This window comes from Doryrhamphus excisus, chromosome 17 (assembly GCF_030265055.1).
Source record: "Doryrhamphus excisus isolate RoL2022-K1 chromosome 17, RoL_Dexc_1.0, whole genome shotgun sequence".
NCBI classification, from domain to species: Eukaryota; Metazoa; Chordata; class Actinopteri; order Syngnathiformes; family Syngnathidae; genus Doryrhamphus; species Doryrhamphus excisus.
The window spans coordinates 5,900,856-5,920,386 of NC_080482.1; the positions used below are offsets into that span (position 1 = coordinate 5,900,856).

The 19,531-nt window shown below is 39.4% G+C and overlaps 1 protein-coding gene across 1 annotated transcript in view; it reads right to left on the minus strand.

Annotated features, from left to right (window-relative positions):
• Positions 1–609: 609 nt before the first annotated feature.
• Positions 610–19,531, minus strand: part of tgfb2 (transforming growth factor, beta 2) — a 30,308-nt gene continuing 11,386 nt past the window's right edge. The window contains exons 2-7 of the mRNA XM_058053218.1: positions 7,820–7,983; positions 3,943–4,075; positions 3,748–3,858; positions 3,483–3,657; positions 2,093–2,246; positions 610–2,028 (exon numbers count right to left, since the gene is read on the minus strand). Of these exons, the coding sequence (XP_057909201.1) occupies positions 1,870–2,028; positions 2,093–2,246; positions 3,483–3,657; positions 3,748–3,858; positions 3,943–4,075; positions 7,820–7,983 (896 nt within the window). The 3' untranslated portion in view covers positions 610–1,869. The remainder of the gene's footprint in view (positions 2,029–2,092; positions 2,247–3,482; positions 3,658–3,747; positions 3,859–3,942; positions 4,076–7,819; positions 7,984–19,531) is intronic.

The following is a 19,531-nucleotide window of genomic DNA, read 5'->3' on the forward strand; positions in this document are numbered from 1 at the left end:
CGCTAACTGAGGTCCCACTATACAATTTAAACTAAATGTCATATCTCTTCTTGTGACCTTTTCAGACAATTATGAAAATATGAATAAATAGGGTCCAGCACCTGCATAATTGAAAACATTGTTGAGATTTCCCACCGTTTCCTACCTTATTCAAAATGTCTCCGGTGCTGAAGCACGTAAGCACGGACATCTTAAATAGCAAAACCAAGAATACATTAAAGTACAAAGTATATAAAAAAAGAAGACAACACTTTCAAATGGGAATGGGACTGTGGATAAGAGAGCCCTCAAAACAATGGATGGATGTTGAGGGTGGAGAAAAATGAAATTTGTAATATTTCACATACTGTATATAGACACTTCATATGAAGAATCATTTGTTTTTTATTACCGCAGATTTTTTAGACACTATTGTTTTTTTTTTTACTTCAAATCATGTTATATTCATTCATCAAAATAATATAGTTAAATAATCCAGTTCTCATTTATTTATTTATTTTTTAAAATACAGCTTTTTAAGATTCAGTTAATTAAAAATTGACTTCATAAAAATTCAGTGCAAATATTTTTATTTATTTCTTTTATTATATTTTATTTTTTTATAGTTAGATTTTATTTTTATTTATTTTATTTATATTTTATTTATATTAACAGATGCATTTCCAATTTTTGTAATGCTTGTGCCACATGACTGTGCACTTCATACCTGATTTGCTGGTTCTGAGACACAATTAATTGCAGCATATCTGTGAGTTTCGAAACAGCCAATTTATTTGCACTGAATTTTAATACACTATAATTTATCAAAGTGAATTTTTGAACATTATTTTAATTAACTAAATTTCAAAATGCACTCATTTTGCTTACAGATTTGTATTCAATTAAAATTTCTGCATAATAATTAGATCAAAAAAAATTAAATGTCTAAAAAAAAAAAAAAGCTCTGGTAATAATGGAACAAATGAACCTTCATAATTCTCACATAAACCTCCAGTGTTTGCCTTAACTGTCTGGTGTGACAAGTGCGTGAGGTGATTCGTGTTGACTTGGCCTTCAAAAGACAAAAAGGGCATCGACTTGTAAAAAACACTTTATCATAATGACAATTTGCCATGGTCGTTATTTGACAGCTTTTATTTGATTTGTGCGGTGAAGTCGACCGTCATGACCACGCCTGACTAGCAAATTTACTCATAATAATAATAATAATAATATAATAAAATAACATAGCAGTTTTGTTAAACTAAAGTGTATGGATCAAATGAGACACACATCTGTTATGTGTAGCCAATACTGTCAAACTCACTAAAAGCAAATATGACCGTGTTGTGGTCCACATACTGCACACACACACACGTCATTGCCCATGTTTATATCGAAACATGTCCATTATTTCATGGTTGTCATTTTTATAACGAAATATTCAGTTTATCTGCATGGGATCAATGTCCTTTACTTAGCACCAAAATGACTGCAATGTTTCTCTTCCAGGAGAAAAAAAAAAAAAAAAAGGGTTTACTGGGTCTAAAAGGGCTGGATGTTGACATCTGATAGCCAACAGGCGCTCGTGTGCTTGGCGAGCCAAGTAGGGCACCGCAAAAACCGACGGCACATTGCAACGCGGACTCGTGTTTCTCATCAAAAAAAATATCAATCCACAAGCCCAGATTCGCCGCATTTAAACAACCGTGAGCCAGTGTGGTAGACACTTTGGTGTTAAAGTCTTTAGACTACGTCACGCTAACGGTGTTCTGCATATTCGGGTAGCATCGCTTGTGCGCATGACTTTGGACTCCGCAGTGTATGCGGAAATAGAAGCGGCTGCACATTGTTTGAAGGAAAGTGGGAGTGGGTTGTGCTAAAGAGTTTCTAGCTGCACTTGCAAGACTTGACCTTCATATTGGAGAGTTGTTCTATTTTGGGAGTCTTGCCGATATAGTAGAGGATGGTGAGGGGTTCCAGGTCCTGGGACACGCAGCAGGGTGACGCTGATGCATCCGGGTTAATAGTGTTATACAGGCCCAATACCTGGAAACATAATTACAATGAAATGACTGTAGAGCTACCGGAATGGTTAAAGGATGATCCTTACCCTGGAATGTTGTGTATCAGCACTCCATAGATAAGGACAGGCTCCGGCACAGAAGTTGGCTTCATAGCCCTTCGGTTCATGAATCCACCGAAAGCCGAGGTCTTTCTTAAAGTCGATGTAGAGGGACCTTAAGCAACAGTTGTCCTGAACGTTTCTATTATTCATGAAAAAGGACAAGAATATTGTTTGAACTGATGCATTTTTTAAATAATTATCATGTTTTTGAATAGTCACACTCATATTACAGGTAATAGAAAATAAGCCATTTAGGACAAAAATAAGACCGGTTTCAGGGTTACGGCCACAACATTATTATTGTGATTATGACATAATTCAGAACAAGCAATAAAAGTCTGTTATGGTAGTTCTAGGGAACTACACTGTGCCTCCGTCTGTCATCATAACATGCATATGTATTAATTATGCAAAAAAATAACAATAAATAAGTCAGTTACTGCTATTACCACGCTCATTTTGACAACCCTAATTGAAACACAATTGATGTGTAGTATTCTGGCCACCAGGCAGCAGTAACGTTACATGGATGACACCATCCATACTTATTACATTCAATGTTACCAGCCATGGTTGCAGAGTAAAAAAGGATTCTGCTGCCATTCCGTGTTAAGGTGATAATTTTGTTGCTTCTTACTTTTTTTTTTGTTTGAAACCCATTCTAAAAAATAAATTCAAAGCTAACTGCTTAATCTGTCTAGAGTCCCTGTAGCATAATAGATGTGCAACCTGGTGTAAACAATGAATAACAGGTACATAATGTGACTATAGGGGTGTTACTTCATGCCTACAGTGCTCTAATAATGTTAAAAACCTGTATTTTGAAAGTCATAAACAGGTTTTGTATGCTGTAATTACAAAAATATTCTGCTCATTAAGATTGAATCCTATATTGCAAATTCTTGGGGGGTCTGGGACAAATTAACCACTATAAACTGATAATACAAATATATACATATATACAGTATACACATATACATATATACACACAGTACAGTATATCACAGTCGAAAGATGAAGTTTATTCCCGAAATGGTTATCATAGTGATGGTTGTGTAGCTCGGTGGCACGGCGGTCGAGTGGTTAGCGCGCAGACCTCACAGCTAGGAGACCAGGGTTCAATTCCACCCTCGGCCATCTCTGTGTGGAGTTTGCATGTTCTCCCCGTGCATGCGTGGGCTTTCTCTGGATACTCCGGTTTCCTCCCACATGAATGTGAGTGTGAATGGTTGTTTGTCTATATGTGCCCTGTGATTGGCTGGCGACCAGTCCAGGGTGTACCTCGCCTCTCGCACAAAGACAGCTGGGATAGGCTCCAGTGAGGAAAAAGCGGTAGAAAATGAATGAATGAATGAATGGTTGTGTAGCTCAGTACCTGGAGCAGTAAGCTGCATCCAAGGCTCGCTTTGTTCGATGGGTTTTATGGTGAAACGGAGACTCCAACCGATACGAGGGCAGCAGCATGATGAGGAGGTGAGGAGCCCTGACACTGTGACGCCGTCTCTTGAATACTTTTAGGTCACGACCATGAATGAAGCTGTCATCAATACCTACAAACATTAAAAAACACAACAATCAGCTGCAACAGACCATAGAGATTATTTGTAGTATCTGAGAATTAGTAATCCGACATTGGTAACCTGCAAACCGTGCCTCCAGTTCCTCACTCTTGTTGGGAATAATGTAGTTATTTGATGGTATAAAAGTACAACATGGACAGTGTAGGCTGAGCTTGAATCCGCTGTTTCTGTCTAAGGAGAGACATGTCACACAACGAGGTGATGTTACAATGTTATGCATCCGATAGAAAAATGAGGGCAAATGCATGCGCTCACCTCTGTGGTTCATCCATTCACTCACCGCCTCCGTCACATCAAAGGTCAGCCATTCGCCTTCCGTTTGTGTTCGCACTACTCTGCTGTCGATATATCGTTGCGTTGGGGATGTCAGGTCTTTGTGTGTTAAAATCTGTGCACAGTGCAGAAGAATAAAAACATAAAATCTGACACCTAAATTATGTTTTACATATCTTAATATATGTGACTATTTTGTGCATTGTCTTTCTTACTTAAATCCAAACTGCATCTGTTTTTGTAATGAATAAATACATATAAAAAATACAACATCATTTTATTTTTTTAATATATATTTTCTATTTTTTTTTCCAGTATATTTTGTTTGTTTTATGCAAAAAAACTGCAGTATGCTACATGACATTTATGAAGAAAATATGATTTTATAAAAATAAAATATATTTTATATATTTATATGATCTTATTTGGATTTCGAACAGTTATGGTTTTAGCACGCATGATGTCGTGAAAAAAAAATGTGAAAAAAAAAGATTGATAACTAACTAACACAATGGGCACAAATAAAAAAAAAAAAAACTTAAACTGTATTACGGAAAGCAGGAAGTGAACAAAAGTAACAGTTACTGATTGTAAAAGTACCAGATGGAGGGGTAGGATTTAATAAGCTTTGCTTCTTCCTACTCCTTTTGGACATGTGTAACTGTGAACTGATTATGTGATGCATTCAATTGCAATCTGATGCATGTTCAAATGAAATAAAACCATTACCATTACAATTAATTAACAAAATAAATCATAACAAAATGATGTTTATCATTGGTGTTATTGGCTCTCACAAGTGCTGAATATTATATTACATATTCAGTGTAACCCCACTAGTTATTTTGGTAGGATGTATGCCCCCCCCCCACATATGCATCACACAAAGTCACTACTTCAGAGGCTCTTATACTTTCAAACACGTCCAGATGAGTGCGTCGGTGATGGATGTGTGTTGAGTGGATTATATCAGGTCTCCCTCATTGTACCGGCCTGTCCCTTCCTCCCTAACACATTTACAGGCATGTTTGCATGAGAAAGTCTCTCTGTTTGGAGCTGTGTTTAGCCCAGCTGTCATCCCCTTGTCTGGAAGTAAACATAGCATGGAGACCGGCTGGTGCAGACAGGCTGACCCACAGCCAGACCCAGGGTAACTGCAGGGTCAATTCACAAATATAAATAATTATCCAATGTGTTGGAAACACTTTGATAACAAAGTAGTACTTGAGTACTGTTTGAAAAGAGCATGGAAGTTAAAAAAAAAAAAAAAAAAGTTCAACATCAGGATATTTCCACTATAACAATTGCTTGACAGCACAGCGTTGGTCACGTTCCCAGGCCTGAATTGGCAAACGAACGACTCAATGACTCAATACTAGGTTTGGGATAATGTCATGTGGTCAGATGTGACCAAAAAATGAGCTCATTGGCATTCAACTTGACTCCATGTGTTTGGAGAATGAGAAATTCTTATTGTAATCTGAGTTACAGGTGTGTCCACCAAATATTCTCATGGTGAGATCTGTTTATTGTACTCAGTATGGATGGTCGAGAAGTGGAATAAATACAAGATGTAAACAACATGGCCATATGTGGACGGCACACCACATTATCAGAGTTCATTCAACTGTTGGACTCTTATATCTTATTGTCTATTTTTTTTCCACTATCACTTATCACAGGGGTCTCAAAAAAAAAACCCTAAAACGCATTTATTAAAAACTAGAAAAAAAAAAATCAATACAAAAAAAAACTATCTTCAATGCTTTTGCTTCTGCTATAATCTACACTTTTTCAGTACTTTGGTTCCGGTTTTCCACACCAAAATATCTGATAAAACATTCCACTGTTCTCAAATATCTTAATTTTTATTTTTCTATACACAAAATAAGATAAAAGAATAAGAATAAAGACAATAAATCAATCAATCAGTAATAAATAAGTAAAATAATAATAAAACAGCAAATAAGAAAAACGTAAGAAATTATAATTTTTCCAGATTCAAATGTACACTATTAACAGTTATTTAACCTTTAACATGAACATTAATGAAACTTAATAATTTTACCCAATTAGCAAGTTAGCATCGTACTCAGTTCCATCTGGGAGCAGCGTTGTAACTTTAACAACATGTTTGATGAGATGCTTTATCTTGACGTGTATTTTCCTGCATTTATTTGTACCCAGCGTCATAAGCCTTTAGCTTCATTGCTAATCCAAAGCAAAACAGGGCGGGGTAACAGGGTAGGGTAACAGTATGGGCGGGGCGCAAAATCATGTTAATTGTGTACGGTGTGCACACAGCTTTAAGCCGTCATTTCAACATTAAACTTTGGTATCAAGGTGGGGGCCTCAAACTTGCATCTCGCGGGCCGCAAGTTTGAGACCGCTGACTTTAAATCATTTGTTGTCGGCATACTGCAGGACCATTCAAAATCTGCAATCCCAGTATGGAAACATGTAATGCCATACTGGGTTTTCTTAGAAAAGAATCAGAAAGAACATCAACAACAGGAAAAGACAGATTCTGTTAAACCTTGAAAACAATGCTTGATAAGGTTCATGCATTTTGCAATATATGTCACAAATGTGTGCAGGGATTCAGCAATCCGTTTTGCAGTGGCGTGTCAAGCTTATATAATGCCACCAGAATCAACAAACGCACCTGAACTCAACAGAAGGACAACGCAAATTAGCAACAGGTGCGAGTAATAAAGGAAAAACGAAGCAGGCAAAACACAGAAAAGGCAAAACAGGAACAAATGCCTGCAAAAAATAAGGCAGAAAAATAGAAATTTATGCATGTTATTTTATGTTATTTTTAGTAAAAAAAAAATGGTAAAATAAAAATGGTAAAAAAATATAAAAATGGTGCAAAAATAAAAATGGTAAAAAATATAAAAATGGTGCCCTGTTTATTATTGGCTTCTTCCCCTTGGACCCTTGCTTTTAAGGGCTACTTTGTGTGTTTTGTGTACACTGTGAGTGACTTTGGTGTTAATTTAGACATAAGTTCCATTCTACACTAAAACTTGACTTCATCACCTCCTGTCAAACACAGAAGTGGAAACATTCATGCTTTTTTGGGGGGGCTGTTTCTTTACCCCAAATCCCTCCAGAGATGCGTGTAACCGTGGTGACCAACTACAAGACCTCAGTTTCTTGCCAAGTGTTTCTCCACCAATTACCTACTTCAAATAATTCCTTTCCCCACTGGAAATGTTCCGTATTATGTTAGTTATGCGCAGATTTGACAATCGTCAGACAAGACAAGCACAGCGTGTCGCTGACAAAGGCTGTGAGTATTCTCATTCGTTGACAAACCGGAAAAGATAGGGATCAGGCATGTCTGGAACATGCGGGAGGAACGGCTGTCTCTTGTACAACAACCCTGCGTGGGGAGGTTTTTATGTCTTTTGTAAAACAGGACATTATACTGTGTATTTTATACAGTATAATTCTACAAAAAAACAGTCCCGGTTACCGGTCATATTTGATGATTTTGACTGATTTTCGAAGGCACATAAAATATTGTGTTCTCGGACTATGTGAACATGGTATATACTAAAAGAAAGGTTAGACGCTCATCTTTCATCAGCAAAAAACAGTTTGTTCCTACCTTTTTCCCTTGTTTAGTAATCAGCAGTAGAACAAACAGAAGTTTTACCAAAATATCAGTTCTCAACAAAAAAAGTGAGGAATTTAATAAGCTTTGCTTCTTCCTACTCCTTTTGGACATGTGGAACTGTGAACTGATTATGTGATGCATTCAATTGTAATCTGATGCATGTTACAATTTTCACATTTGGAAGTGTACTTTGTGTGTGCACGCGTTTCCCTTACGGCCTAGCAGCTGTACCTGGTATAGCTCGATGCGTTGCTCGGATACTCTGGCACTAGGGTTCTGAAGTCGAAAGATTCTCAACTCGGCTTTCACCAGGTTGGAGGCATTCTTCTCCATGGAGGACACGTCAAACATTAGTCGTCTGAAGTAGGGGTTGAAGAGAGTGGGAGAGATAACGTCTGAAACAGAGAAACAGAGAAACAGAGAACAGGCATGTTACATTTGGGTTTTTGCCACTATCAAATTATAACGTAACATCACGAGTTTTTTTTTTTGTATCTTATTACCGTATTTTCCGGACTATAAGTCACACTTTTTTTCATAGGTTGGCTGTTCCTGCGACTTATACTCCAGAGCGACTTGTAAAATTTATTGTTAGAACTTGCCTTCTACAAGGATGTAATGTCTGTTTTTGGTCAAGTAGTTTATAAAATAAATTACCCGCAAAAAATGTGACTTATACTCCAGTGTGACTTATGTATGCTTTTTTCTACATTATGCATTTTTGACCTTGTGCGACTTATACTCCGGAGCGACTTATAGTCCAGAAAATACGGTATTTACTGCATGTGCACGATTAGTGGTAGTAAACTGAACCACCCAATCCGATACTGATATATAAAGATACAAGTACACAATTAGTCTAATATATACTACCCACTTTGCCATCTCGTTTCACAAGATAAACAAGGTAAAATGTCAGTTTTTTGTAGCAGAACCCCAGCCCTCTCACATCAGCGGCCATGTACAGTAGCAACCTTACAACTCCCCGCAAACACTACTTAGAAACATGTGCGTGCAAGGCTTTGACAGATGCTTCCTCATGACCAGGGTGACACGCGCAGCATTGACAGCCACGGAGTATTTGTTGCCATGTCTGACAGATGCCGCGGAACACACACAATTTGTCATTAAGAACGCAACCGTAGTACTGGAAACCATGTGTGAGCTGGAGAAGTGTTTGACAGCAGCCCACAACACGGTGAAATAGAAGCCTATGAGGTCGTTAATAGACGGTTGGAACATGAAGAACGGGCCTGGATTAGCAAGACACAGTGGTTTGTTTGGAAAAGGGTAGGCAATTTCAGTCAGCAAAAAGAGAGACTGGCTGGGACTGGCCAAAAGAAAAATGACGGATTATTTATGTGAGTGCCAGAGTCATAATCAGGGTTGAAGCTCAATTTGCGGTGCGTTATATGCCAGGCTTCACCTTCTATTCTGTGGCTATGAGCTATGAGTTAGACGATTAATCTGAAGCTTGTTGTTTTGATTAATTGATTAATCGATTAATCGGTTTGGCCAACGACGGACTAGAACAAAATGAGCCAAACACAAAGAGTTAGTGGTTTGGTTCATAGCGCGCAGACCTCACAGCTAGGAGCCCAGGGTTCAATTCCACCCTCGGCCATCTCTGTGTGGAGTTCATATCAGAAAAGTTTTTCCAGTCAAATAATGATATTCAGAATATATTCATTCATTCATTTTCTACCGTTTATCCTTCGGGCAAGAGGCGGGGTACACCCTGGACTGGTCGCCAGCCAATCACAGGGCACATATAGACAAACAACCATTCACACTCACATTTTTTTGGAATGTCGGAGGAAACCGGAGTACCTGAAGAAAACCCACGCATGCACGATAAGAACATGCAAACTCCACACAGAGATGGCCGAGGGTGGAATTGAACCCTGGTCTCCTAGCTGTGAGGTCTGCGCGCTAACCACTCGACCACCGTGCAGCCCCGTTCAGAATATATAAAGACAACAAAAAATAAAAATTACACTTAAGTGCAATATTTGTGTTTATTTGTTAATGAGCAGACACTACTGATACTAATCACTTTATATAATTACCTAGTGTGGTCTTAGGGAACAGTAGCAAGCAAGATAAGCCAAGACTAATGAATCTCTTGTTCGTTTCCTTCCTAGCTCTCAACAGAGAAAGTTAAACTTCCAGCTCCCAGGGGTCCTGAATGAGAACCGTTTACACAAACTCCTTCAGACCCTTGTGAATGAGTGCGCTGTTTTGACACGACACTGGCTGCATTGAGGAGAAGTTCACTGGAAGGTTTCAGTCACACTGATACACACTTTAGGGTAGCAGAGACACTTTGCAGATCATATTTCGCCGATAAGATTCACAAGATAAACATGTTTCCGAAGTTGAGTAAATAGTAGGGATGTAAATGTCTTTGTTATAGATCATTCAATATGCATCGAGATACACAGGTTACTATACAATTCAAAACTATGTATTATACGAAAAATAGAATGATTTGATACAGTGTAAAAACTGTATGAACTGATATGATATGATTATATTTGTTGATATAAACATTGATCTTTATAAAAATTATAAAAAGTCCCATTCTTACAGTATCTGTACGTACTATCTAACGTTCTCCCATGCGGCACAGATACACTACTACACTGTATTTTTATTTCTCCTCACATTTGTTCCCAAAGCCGATACTAGAGCCCGACCAATATGGGATTTTTGGGGCCGATGCCGATACCAATATTGAGAGCTGAAAGAAAAACGATGACCGATATATCGGCCAATACACGACACATATAAAAAGAGCATTGATATACACAAGATATATACTGTACATGGAAGTAAATTTTTGTAATACCCAGAATAAGAATCAACGCAAAAAAGCTGAAGACTACCAAATGAAAATAAGGAAGTTTAATTAGTAAGACCGTCAACATAAGAACATGCTTCTGTCAATTACTTAAAGGTGTTAAAGGGGACCTATTATGCTTTTCCCACTTTTCTGACTTATAAATGTAGTTAGAATGTTGTATTCTCGTGTTAAACGATTCCAAAGTTTCAGATAATGAGGTTTGCGCATTTGGAAGTCAACCCTGAAAGAAATTTGGGATGGCTCAAAACGCTCGGTTTCAAAAGGCGTGGTAAAACGGCATCTTTGTGATGTCACAAAGCGCAGACTTCCTTATATGGACGTATCTGTAAGCCGGATAAGCTCTCTGCCCTCCCCCGATCTGTACTTTTTAGTAAAGTCACATTTGTTTACAATTCCTGGTTGGAGGTTGGTTGGAGTCCTTGATTCCCTCCCAGCAAAAGAAATTAATTTTAATCTGTCAACGGCACTACACACTGAACTGTTTTGTGAAAATGGGCAAGTATGAAGGTAGACTAGCCGACGTCTTTCCGATGTTATTTGGTTGTGCGGACTGAGTAAGCAATAACAACTTATCATTGTCCTAACTGTGTTTATTTTGTGTAAGTCGTGGAACAAAAGCACTTCAGGGAACAAGGTTCCTTCTCCCACCACAATTAGTGGCCACATTCGGTTACCAACCACAGTGGAATGGGCATGCCTGGAGACGGGCTGTGGGTGGAATACATTAAAACAGATCATTTTCGCGGGAACCACAAAATCCAAAGAAATATAGCTGAATAGGTGCAGATTCTGGAAGAGCTTTGCGTGCTGGTAATTGTGTGTAGCTGCTTATAGGAGTCAACAACTCAATACAAATGACCGAAAAATTTGCATAATCATCCCCTTTAAGTCACAGCATTCTATGTTGTAAAAAAATATGCAGTTTCATTTGCGTTTGAAATCAGTGAATGAGTGACAGACACAGCACAAAGAGTGATAGTGATTGACGACTGATGCTTACTGACCCAGGAGGCTGCTACTGATGCAGCCGCATCTCTCACGTCTAACCTCTAGTATAACCTCTATTAGCATCATCCTGATCTCAGTGGATACTGCTCATCATTTCCATTTCCGCGCTACCACACTATTTCCCTAACTTAATCATGTAGTTTTCCTTATACAATGCTAATTATGGATGAGTCACACATGGAAATGTTGCTCTATTACAAGATTAGAAGACTTCCAATCGGAATACATAACAAGACAGGCAAATCGTGAAAATGACTTGAAGCTTTGGGTCTCATTGCCTCACTGTCTGCAGGCGGCATTATACATTATAACAGGATATACATTAGCCATGATATTCAAGCTCGGACATGGAAATGAGCCAAAGCAAATGGTCCCATTATGGTCTTTGTATGTGTGAAGAAGCGATGCAGGTGACATCACATGACAGATGACACGGCTACAACTCCTTTCATACCACTGACCCTTGTAATCCGTCACTTCATTACTCATCACTCCCATTACCTCACATACCGATGGTAAAGTACTAAAGCATGTGTTATGCGGCCTAAAGTTAAAGAAGCACAAATGTGTTTGTAAAATAACCAAAAAGCTGAGCCTCAGAGTCTAGTAATTGAGTATTTTTTTGTTTTTGAAGAATTATTTTTTTTCTTAATATGACTGATGAACTAAAAAGCTAAATAACGATATAACTAACATGCCCATCATCAAGCATAGTGGTGCTTTGGGGTTGACAGCAGTCTAAAACACTAATTTCAAGAAGCACATTTAAGTCACTTTTGCAAGGATGAGTGAAGAGTGGGCAACTATTTCCCATCCAAAGGCAAGTAAATCAAAATCCTCTTTGTGAATATGCCCTTGATACATATCAAAGACCGGGTTTTTAACCTTTGCATTGGGAGTCAAAGCAAGCAACCTGGCCTCCACACACTATTGAGGGTGTGCTCACACTAGACCATTCATACTGTGTTGCACTTGGGACATGATCCCCCCCACCCCCACTCCCTCTCCTGGCCCCTGCTGGCCTGGGCTCGCACCGAGCATTCCTACTTTGGTCCGAGTGCTTGTGCCCTAACTTCTAAACTGCAGTATTCCCTGGCTTTATGGATTATTTCCAATAACATATTGAGTCGTTCTGATTATGTCTGTTATGGAAGGAGGCAACTGTTTGAAATTACTTGCGAGAGGTGTACTCGCATTAATTAAATTAATCACATCGTTATTAAGAACATGAATGTAATTGTGGGTGAGTGAGTATTAGGAAAAACCGAGGACTCCATTAATACATTTGGCAACAAGGGCGCCTCTGACAAAGTGTGTGGGACAAGGACAACTTGTCATTGCCACATGTCGGGCTTCTCCTGAGCTCCACCGCGCTACCGGCACTTCTGACAAAGTTTGACCCACAGTAAGCGCTCTTCTTCGGGGAGGCAAGGTTGCCATATGCTATGTTAAAACTCGGTAAATCAGGGGTCTCGCTCCAAGATCATGAGCTGCCAGTAGCTCCTTAATACTGTTCAATTAGCTCTCCAAAGACTTTATTCCAGGGGTCTCAAACACGCGGCCCATGGGCCAAATGTGGCCCGCAGGACATTAGTTTGAGGCCCCCGCCTTGATATGAAAGTTATGAAAAATTATTACGTTTAATTAATGTTCATGTTAAAGGTTAAATAACTGTTAATAGTTATCCTCCCTATCCGTGTGGAAGTGGTAGGTTTTTGGCTATTTAAGTTTAAAGGAAATAACTTGAAGGCTACCGTTTAGGTCGCTAGCGCTCTAGTTTGCGAGTTAGCATGTGTCTCAAGACCCTGCAGTTGCGCAATATGTTGTAAATAAAAAGAGTATAAATGTGACTAGTCGTGTTTTGTCATGTCTACAGGGCTCTAATAATGCTTTGTTCATTTTAATCTGAAAAAAATAATTTGTCTACCCACCAACTATATGTGGTTTCTTAAGTTTTTATTATTTGCCGTTTTATTATTATTATTATTATTATATATTTATTACTGATTGATTTTCTTTATTCTTGATTTGTTTATTTATTTTTCATCTTATTTTGTATAGAAAAATAAAAAGTAAGATATTTGAGAACAGTGGAATGTTTTATCAGAGCTTTTCTTGTAGAAAATTGGAACCAAAGCAAAGTTTTAAATACATTTTTGTTTTTAATAAATACGTTTTTGTTTTTTTTTGGAAAACCTGATGTGGCCCAGTCTCACCCAGACCCGAGCTCCGGTGGCCCCCAAGTAAATTGAGTTTGAGACCCCTGCTTTAAAAAAGAAAATGTGTGCGGGTTATTGTGTGTAGCTGCTCTATAGGAGTCCACAACTCTATACAAAGATATTGACTGGATTTGAGCTGCACTCTTCTATCTTAACACAGAGGTCTGTCTCTCTCTGCTGTGCGCGTCAGCGCTCCTGAGCGAGGCTGCTGCCCACCCCCCTCCGTGCTAAATCTGGACACATTCCAAACACTCTTGGTGACATATTTTCTCAAAATCGACTCGCTCTTAAGGTACTTTTTCTGCCGTTTTTGGAGACTTTGTGGTATTTGAGAACTTAAAAGTAGTATGACTGCACTATTAACCACACATCACTCAGGAAGAGGAAACTACGAGTGGGTAAACAAGTTCATCTAGAACACAAGTCATTCTTTGTTATCAACATCTTTTCATACGGTTTGAGAGTTTGTTTTTTTTTTTTCACGTCAAGCTCATCAACTCTGCAGTTGCGTAATATCAGCAAGGGTGTGTTAACACAGCGGTCCTCTAACCTCCACTGGCCAGAGTCAAACTTCCTGGCTGTTTAAGTGTTACATTTTGCAGCCGACCAAACTCTCTGATCTTTCCACAATTCCATGGTTTCTGTAGAAGAGATGTAATGGGTTCAGTTGGCCCCGACTTTACAGGCTACTTTAAGCACAAGCAGTTACAACATGAAAGGGTCATTATGGCCTTGGCCGGTTAAAGTAGGACACCTGCAGTGGGCAAATATGTGATCTGGAGGACAGGAAGAACAATTTGAGTTAAAACTGTTTCACTTGGAGACTTCTTCGTGAGGATTTAGGCAGACTCAATACTCCACTTCATCTCATTTTACTGACATCAGGCCAATGGGAGCATTTTTGTACCGTTTCCAGTTTTATTTTCCAAGCCTCAGCTCCCCTCAATGACCTGAACAGGTGACAGGCATAATAGTCGGTTCAAAACCATGAGCTGAACAAAAACAGAAGCCGAAAAGTGTGGGAATAGATAAATGAAAACATTTGCAGTGAAATAATTGCACTGTGATCCCGAGCTGTTTGGAATTCTGAGCTGACTGCTTTTGCAGATGTTTCAGTACTGGCATGCAGAAATGCACATGTGCTTTGTGACTCCTCGGCGCTGTTTGTGGCTTCTGGCCTCCGCATCGCGATCGTTATCGTCTTTCTCTTCTCTCACACACGGTAGTTTTATTGGGTGTTTTTTTTTCTCTTTAAGATTGCGTTTACGGTGCAGATCACGTCACTCATACGTATACGAATATAAGTCACATCATGCAAACATATAGATTTTATTTCAAAATCAGTTGTTGTTTTTTTCTCAGACTTCACAAATTGCACCGTTTTTTGTGATTTAGTACAGGATGCAATTCCAACCTCAGAATTTGGGGGAAAAATGGAAACAGACTGCATACTTGTGTGCAAGACTGAAAAGTTCTGGGACTGAATTCAGTAAAACTATTTCACCTACTTTTGAATATTTCTCATTTTAATAAGACATGTATATGGGTAAGAAGGATAAGGATCATGACATCACATCGGGGTGAAATGTCGGCATTTGTGATCGCTATTAGCAGTTGTAAAATTCAACTAAGTTAACAAACCTCCAAGTCAACTCAGGATGATGAGGAGACGAGAACGAAGCTGAAGCTGAAATTACATCAGCAGCCCCTTAAGATATTGTTTTGTCGTTTTCATACAAATGTGCTGAACAACTGTGTTTGTTGCATTTCGTCATTTCAGATGAAAGATAACGGACTGTCCAGGACATTCTACAATGGCATTGAAGACATTTACACAAAAACGTATATTATATATCTAAGCTAAGGATGTGTGCATTTGACAACACAATACCATATAACCGCCATGTGTGTTAGCAATGCATTGTCAGGAATCGGAAAAAAATCCTATGGCAGTACAGATCAGATAAGTGAATAATTACCATTTAAGTAAATGAAACCCACGGACAGAAGACAGATACTCAGATAAGTACTCAGCAAACACCATAAAAGTGATTTTGACCAACAACGGGGCAAGGAATGAAAGAAGCAAAGTGGAAATGACAGGAGCAGACAGCTTGAAGCACATAGCAGCCAAGAGGAAATGAAAGAGGAAGAAGCAAAGGATGGGATAACAGGAGGAGGGGAGGAATGTGTTCATAGCGAGAGAATACATGAAAATGAGAACGAGATGACAAGGGGTGGGGGGGGTTAGGGACGAGCTCGGATATATCTCCTCCCAGCCGCTCACCTGCCAATAACAAATTGGAAACAACTCCACGCGATCCCTGGGAACTAAAAATACCCAGCTCTTTCACGGACCGTCCACCATGGATTCACTCTCCACAGACACAGCAACAGATAAACATTCATGTACACAAAGTGGCCATGCATGTCTATGGTACTCGTATTACTAACAAACATGGAACACATGCAATTAATTCAGATTGCCTCTAAATCATGCAAATCATACACTGTCATACACATGGATGCCGTATTGATTAAAACAGAAGTGAAGACATACAAATAAAGCATTAAGTGTTGAATAGTCAGATACAGTAACGGTTTACATGCAATAGGTTGTCTTCAAGTGTAAAGACTTTCACCACACATTAGAGCGCATGGTTTAGTAACACGGGTCTCAACAGCAGTTTTCACACCTTCCTGATAAGCCTGTTTATGTACAGGAAGTTACTTTTTTCTGCCTGGTTTAAAGAGGTCCATGAAGGGGTTTAGCAACTGAACTAGTGGTGGCCAAAACCATTCATTCAGTAAAAAGAGCCGTTCATTTCGGTCAATTGGTTGTTAGCCTATGATCTCCCCCTGTGCATCGACCCGGTCAACCGTGTGGAGTCAGTCAGTTCACTCATGTTCACCTTCGTTCCGACTCAACAGCGCAACAACACGTGATGACTAGTGATGTGTCCTTCATGAACGAACCGGTCAAAAGAACTAGTTCTTTTTTGTGAACGGAATGAAAGAGGTCACCGACAGTGTCGGTCAATCTCTCGGTCTCGGTCTTTCAGTCAGCTAACCCCCCCCACCGACCCACAGAGCAAGGAGCGGCGATAGGATAAGACAGGCAAGCACGCAGATAGTCCCGCCCTGCAAAAAGAACGGTGAACTGACTCTCCAGCCAACCAAAAAAAAAAATTTGCAACTGAACGGACTGAACGGGTGTTTTAGGGGTGGAGACCTTGTTCATTCCGTTCACAAAAAAGAACGAGTTATTTTGACCCGTTCATTCATGACCGACACACCACACAACCACGCAACAACAAACGATGCTGGGAACACACCATATGCACCATAAAAGTGCAAGAGTGATGTCCCCTGCATCATGTCCACATAGCCAGTTTCCATTTGACGCCCCTGCACAAACTCAAGCTCCATTGTTCCATTGAAGGAAAAAGCAACCCAGATCATGATTGTGCCTCCTCCACCTTACTCAGGTGGGATCTCCTTCTCATGTCAGTAATGATGGAAGCCATCAGTCAATTGACTACCACTTACATTGACTCTACCACTTGACTTTTAGGTTCCAATTCCCTCAGGATATTTCCAGAAGTTTAAAATGACTGTCCTACTGCATCAAACCTCAGCAGCAATGCTGCGAGAAGCCTTGAGAGAAGAAAACTTTTTTGCCTTTGCCATCAAGAGATCATGACAATGTGAATACCCGACAGAAAATGACATTTAATCAGGGTTGGACGGTATTTTTTTTATATACCGGTAAACCAGCCTTCCAATAATAACAAAATGACTTATACTCTATCAACAATTATCAACTATACAGTTGGCATTACGTACAGAAGTGCAAAACTCATCACACAGAAACTATTACCATGGATACAAGGTTGAAATACTGAAATAACTTTTCTGACACGTGTTTAAAATTGTCAAGTGAGACTTAAAACACAACCATGACTCAATGCGAACATTTGGATCTCATTAGGCCTATTTTAAACTTTGTCTCTTCATCAGAGGATTGTCATTAAAGTGTGTGATGGCACACATCCACTGTCACTTCATAACAGAAACACACACAATCACTCACAAGCACTGTGTGCGTACAGCAGACTAATGTTGGCACGTTACACGGTGAATGACACAAACCATTGTGACCACTGATCCAGTAGTCTCTTTCAGCGAGACTGTTGCATAACAGGAGGCATGAATGTTGGCTGCCCGCGCTGTATTGAGCCACACCACAACAAAGCATGGGCACCACTCACCGGCTCACAATTGCACTTACACTCCTATTAAGGCTATCATCTGAAGTAGGACTTGGCCATTGGTGTACATTTTAAAAGACATTTATAGAGGAGATCTTGTTTTTCTTTAACTCATTCAGTTGCTCACTTTCTCATGTTGTATTATGCAATGCTACTTGGCTACATAGTCTGCAAAGTTCAAATGGCAGCAGTGTCCATGTCTTGCATGAGGGAAAAGTGGCCTCCCAACTAAAACCTTAAGTCTTCACTCAGGTCTTTGCTCACTTTCTCATGTTGTATTATGCAATGCTACTTTGCTACATAGTCTGAGAATATTCAAATGGCAGCAATGTCCAGGTCTTGCATGAGGGAAATGCGAGCTCCCAACTAAAACCTTAAGTCTGCACTCAGGTCTTTGCTCACTTTCTCATGTTGTTTTATGCAATGCTACTTGGCTACATAGTCTGAGAATATTCAAATGGCAGCAATGTCCAGGTTTTGCATGAGGGAAAAGAGAGCTCCCAACTAAAACCTTAAGTCTTCACTCAGGTCTTTGCTCACTTTCTCATGTTGTATTGTGCAATGCTACTTGGCTACATGGTCTGAGAAGTTCAAATGACAACAGTGTCCAGGTCTTGCTTGAGGGAAATGCGAGCTCCCAACTAAAACCTTAAGTCTTCACTCAGGCCTTTGCTCACTTTCTCATGTTGTATTATGCAATGCTACTTGGCTACATAGTCTGAGAATATTCAAATGGCAGCAATGTCCAGGTCTTGCATGAGGGAAAAGCGAGCTCCCAACTAAAACCTTAAGTCTTCACGCAGGTCTTTGCTCCCGTTCTAATGTTGTTTCATGCAATGCTACTTGGCTACATAGTCTGAGAAGTTCAAATGGCAACAGTGTCCAGGTCTTGCTTGAGGGAAATGCGAGCTCCCAACTAAAACCTTAAGTCTTCACTCGGGCCTTTGCTCACTTTCTCATGTTGTATTATGCAATGCTACTTGGCTGCATAGTCTGAGAAGTTCAAATGGCAGCAGTGTCCAGGTCTTGCATGAGGGAACAGTGAGCTCCCAACTAAAACCTTAAGTCTTCACTCAGGTCTTAGTATGTGAACCTCTTCTTTCAGATGGTTTCACAGCTAGAATACTATAAAGTGTATATGTGCAGCTCAGAATTTAAGACAATCAAATTAATTGCAATAGGGGTGTGACGAAATATTAATATATCGAATATATCGAATATATCGAATATATCGAAAGCGATGTTTTACCTTACAATGGATTATGTATCGATTAAAAAAAAATCGAAAAAATCAGTGTTCCTCAGTGAGTCACACACAATTCCTACTACTGGTGTCAAAAGAACTACACACACAGCAACACAATAGGTGGATAACAAAGACAATACATTACAAACGTATCATGTAGAATATTAACTATTAACCAACTATGCAAGCTTTAATTTGTTGTCCGTCCATCAATTTTCATTTGGTTCGTGGATATGCTGGAGTCTATCCCAGCTGACATTGGGCGAGAAGCAGGGTACACCCTGATCTCAAGCCTGCCACAATAGCACTGGAAGTCATGTTGCCAGCTACAGT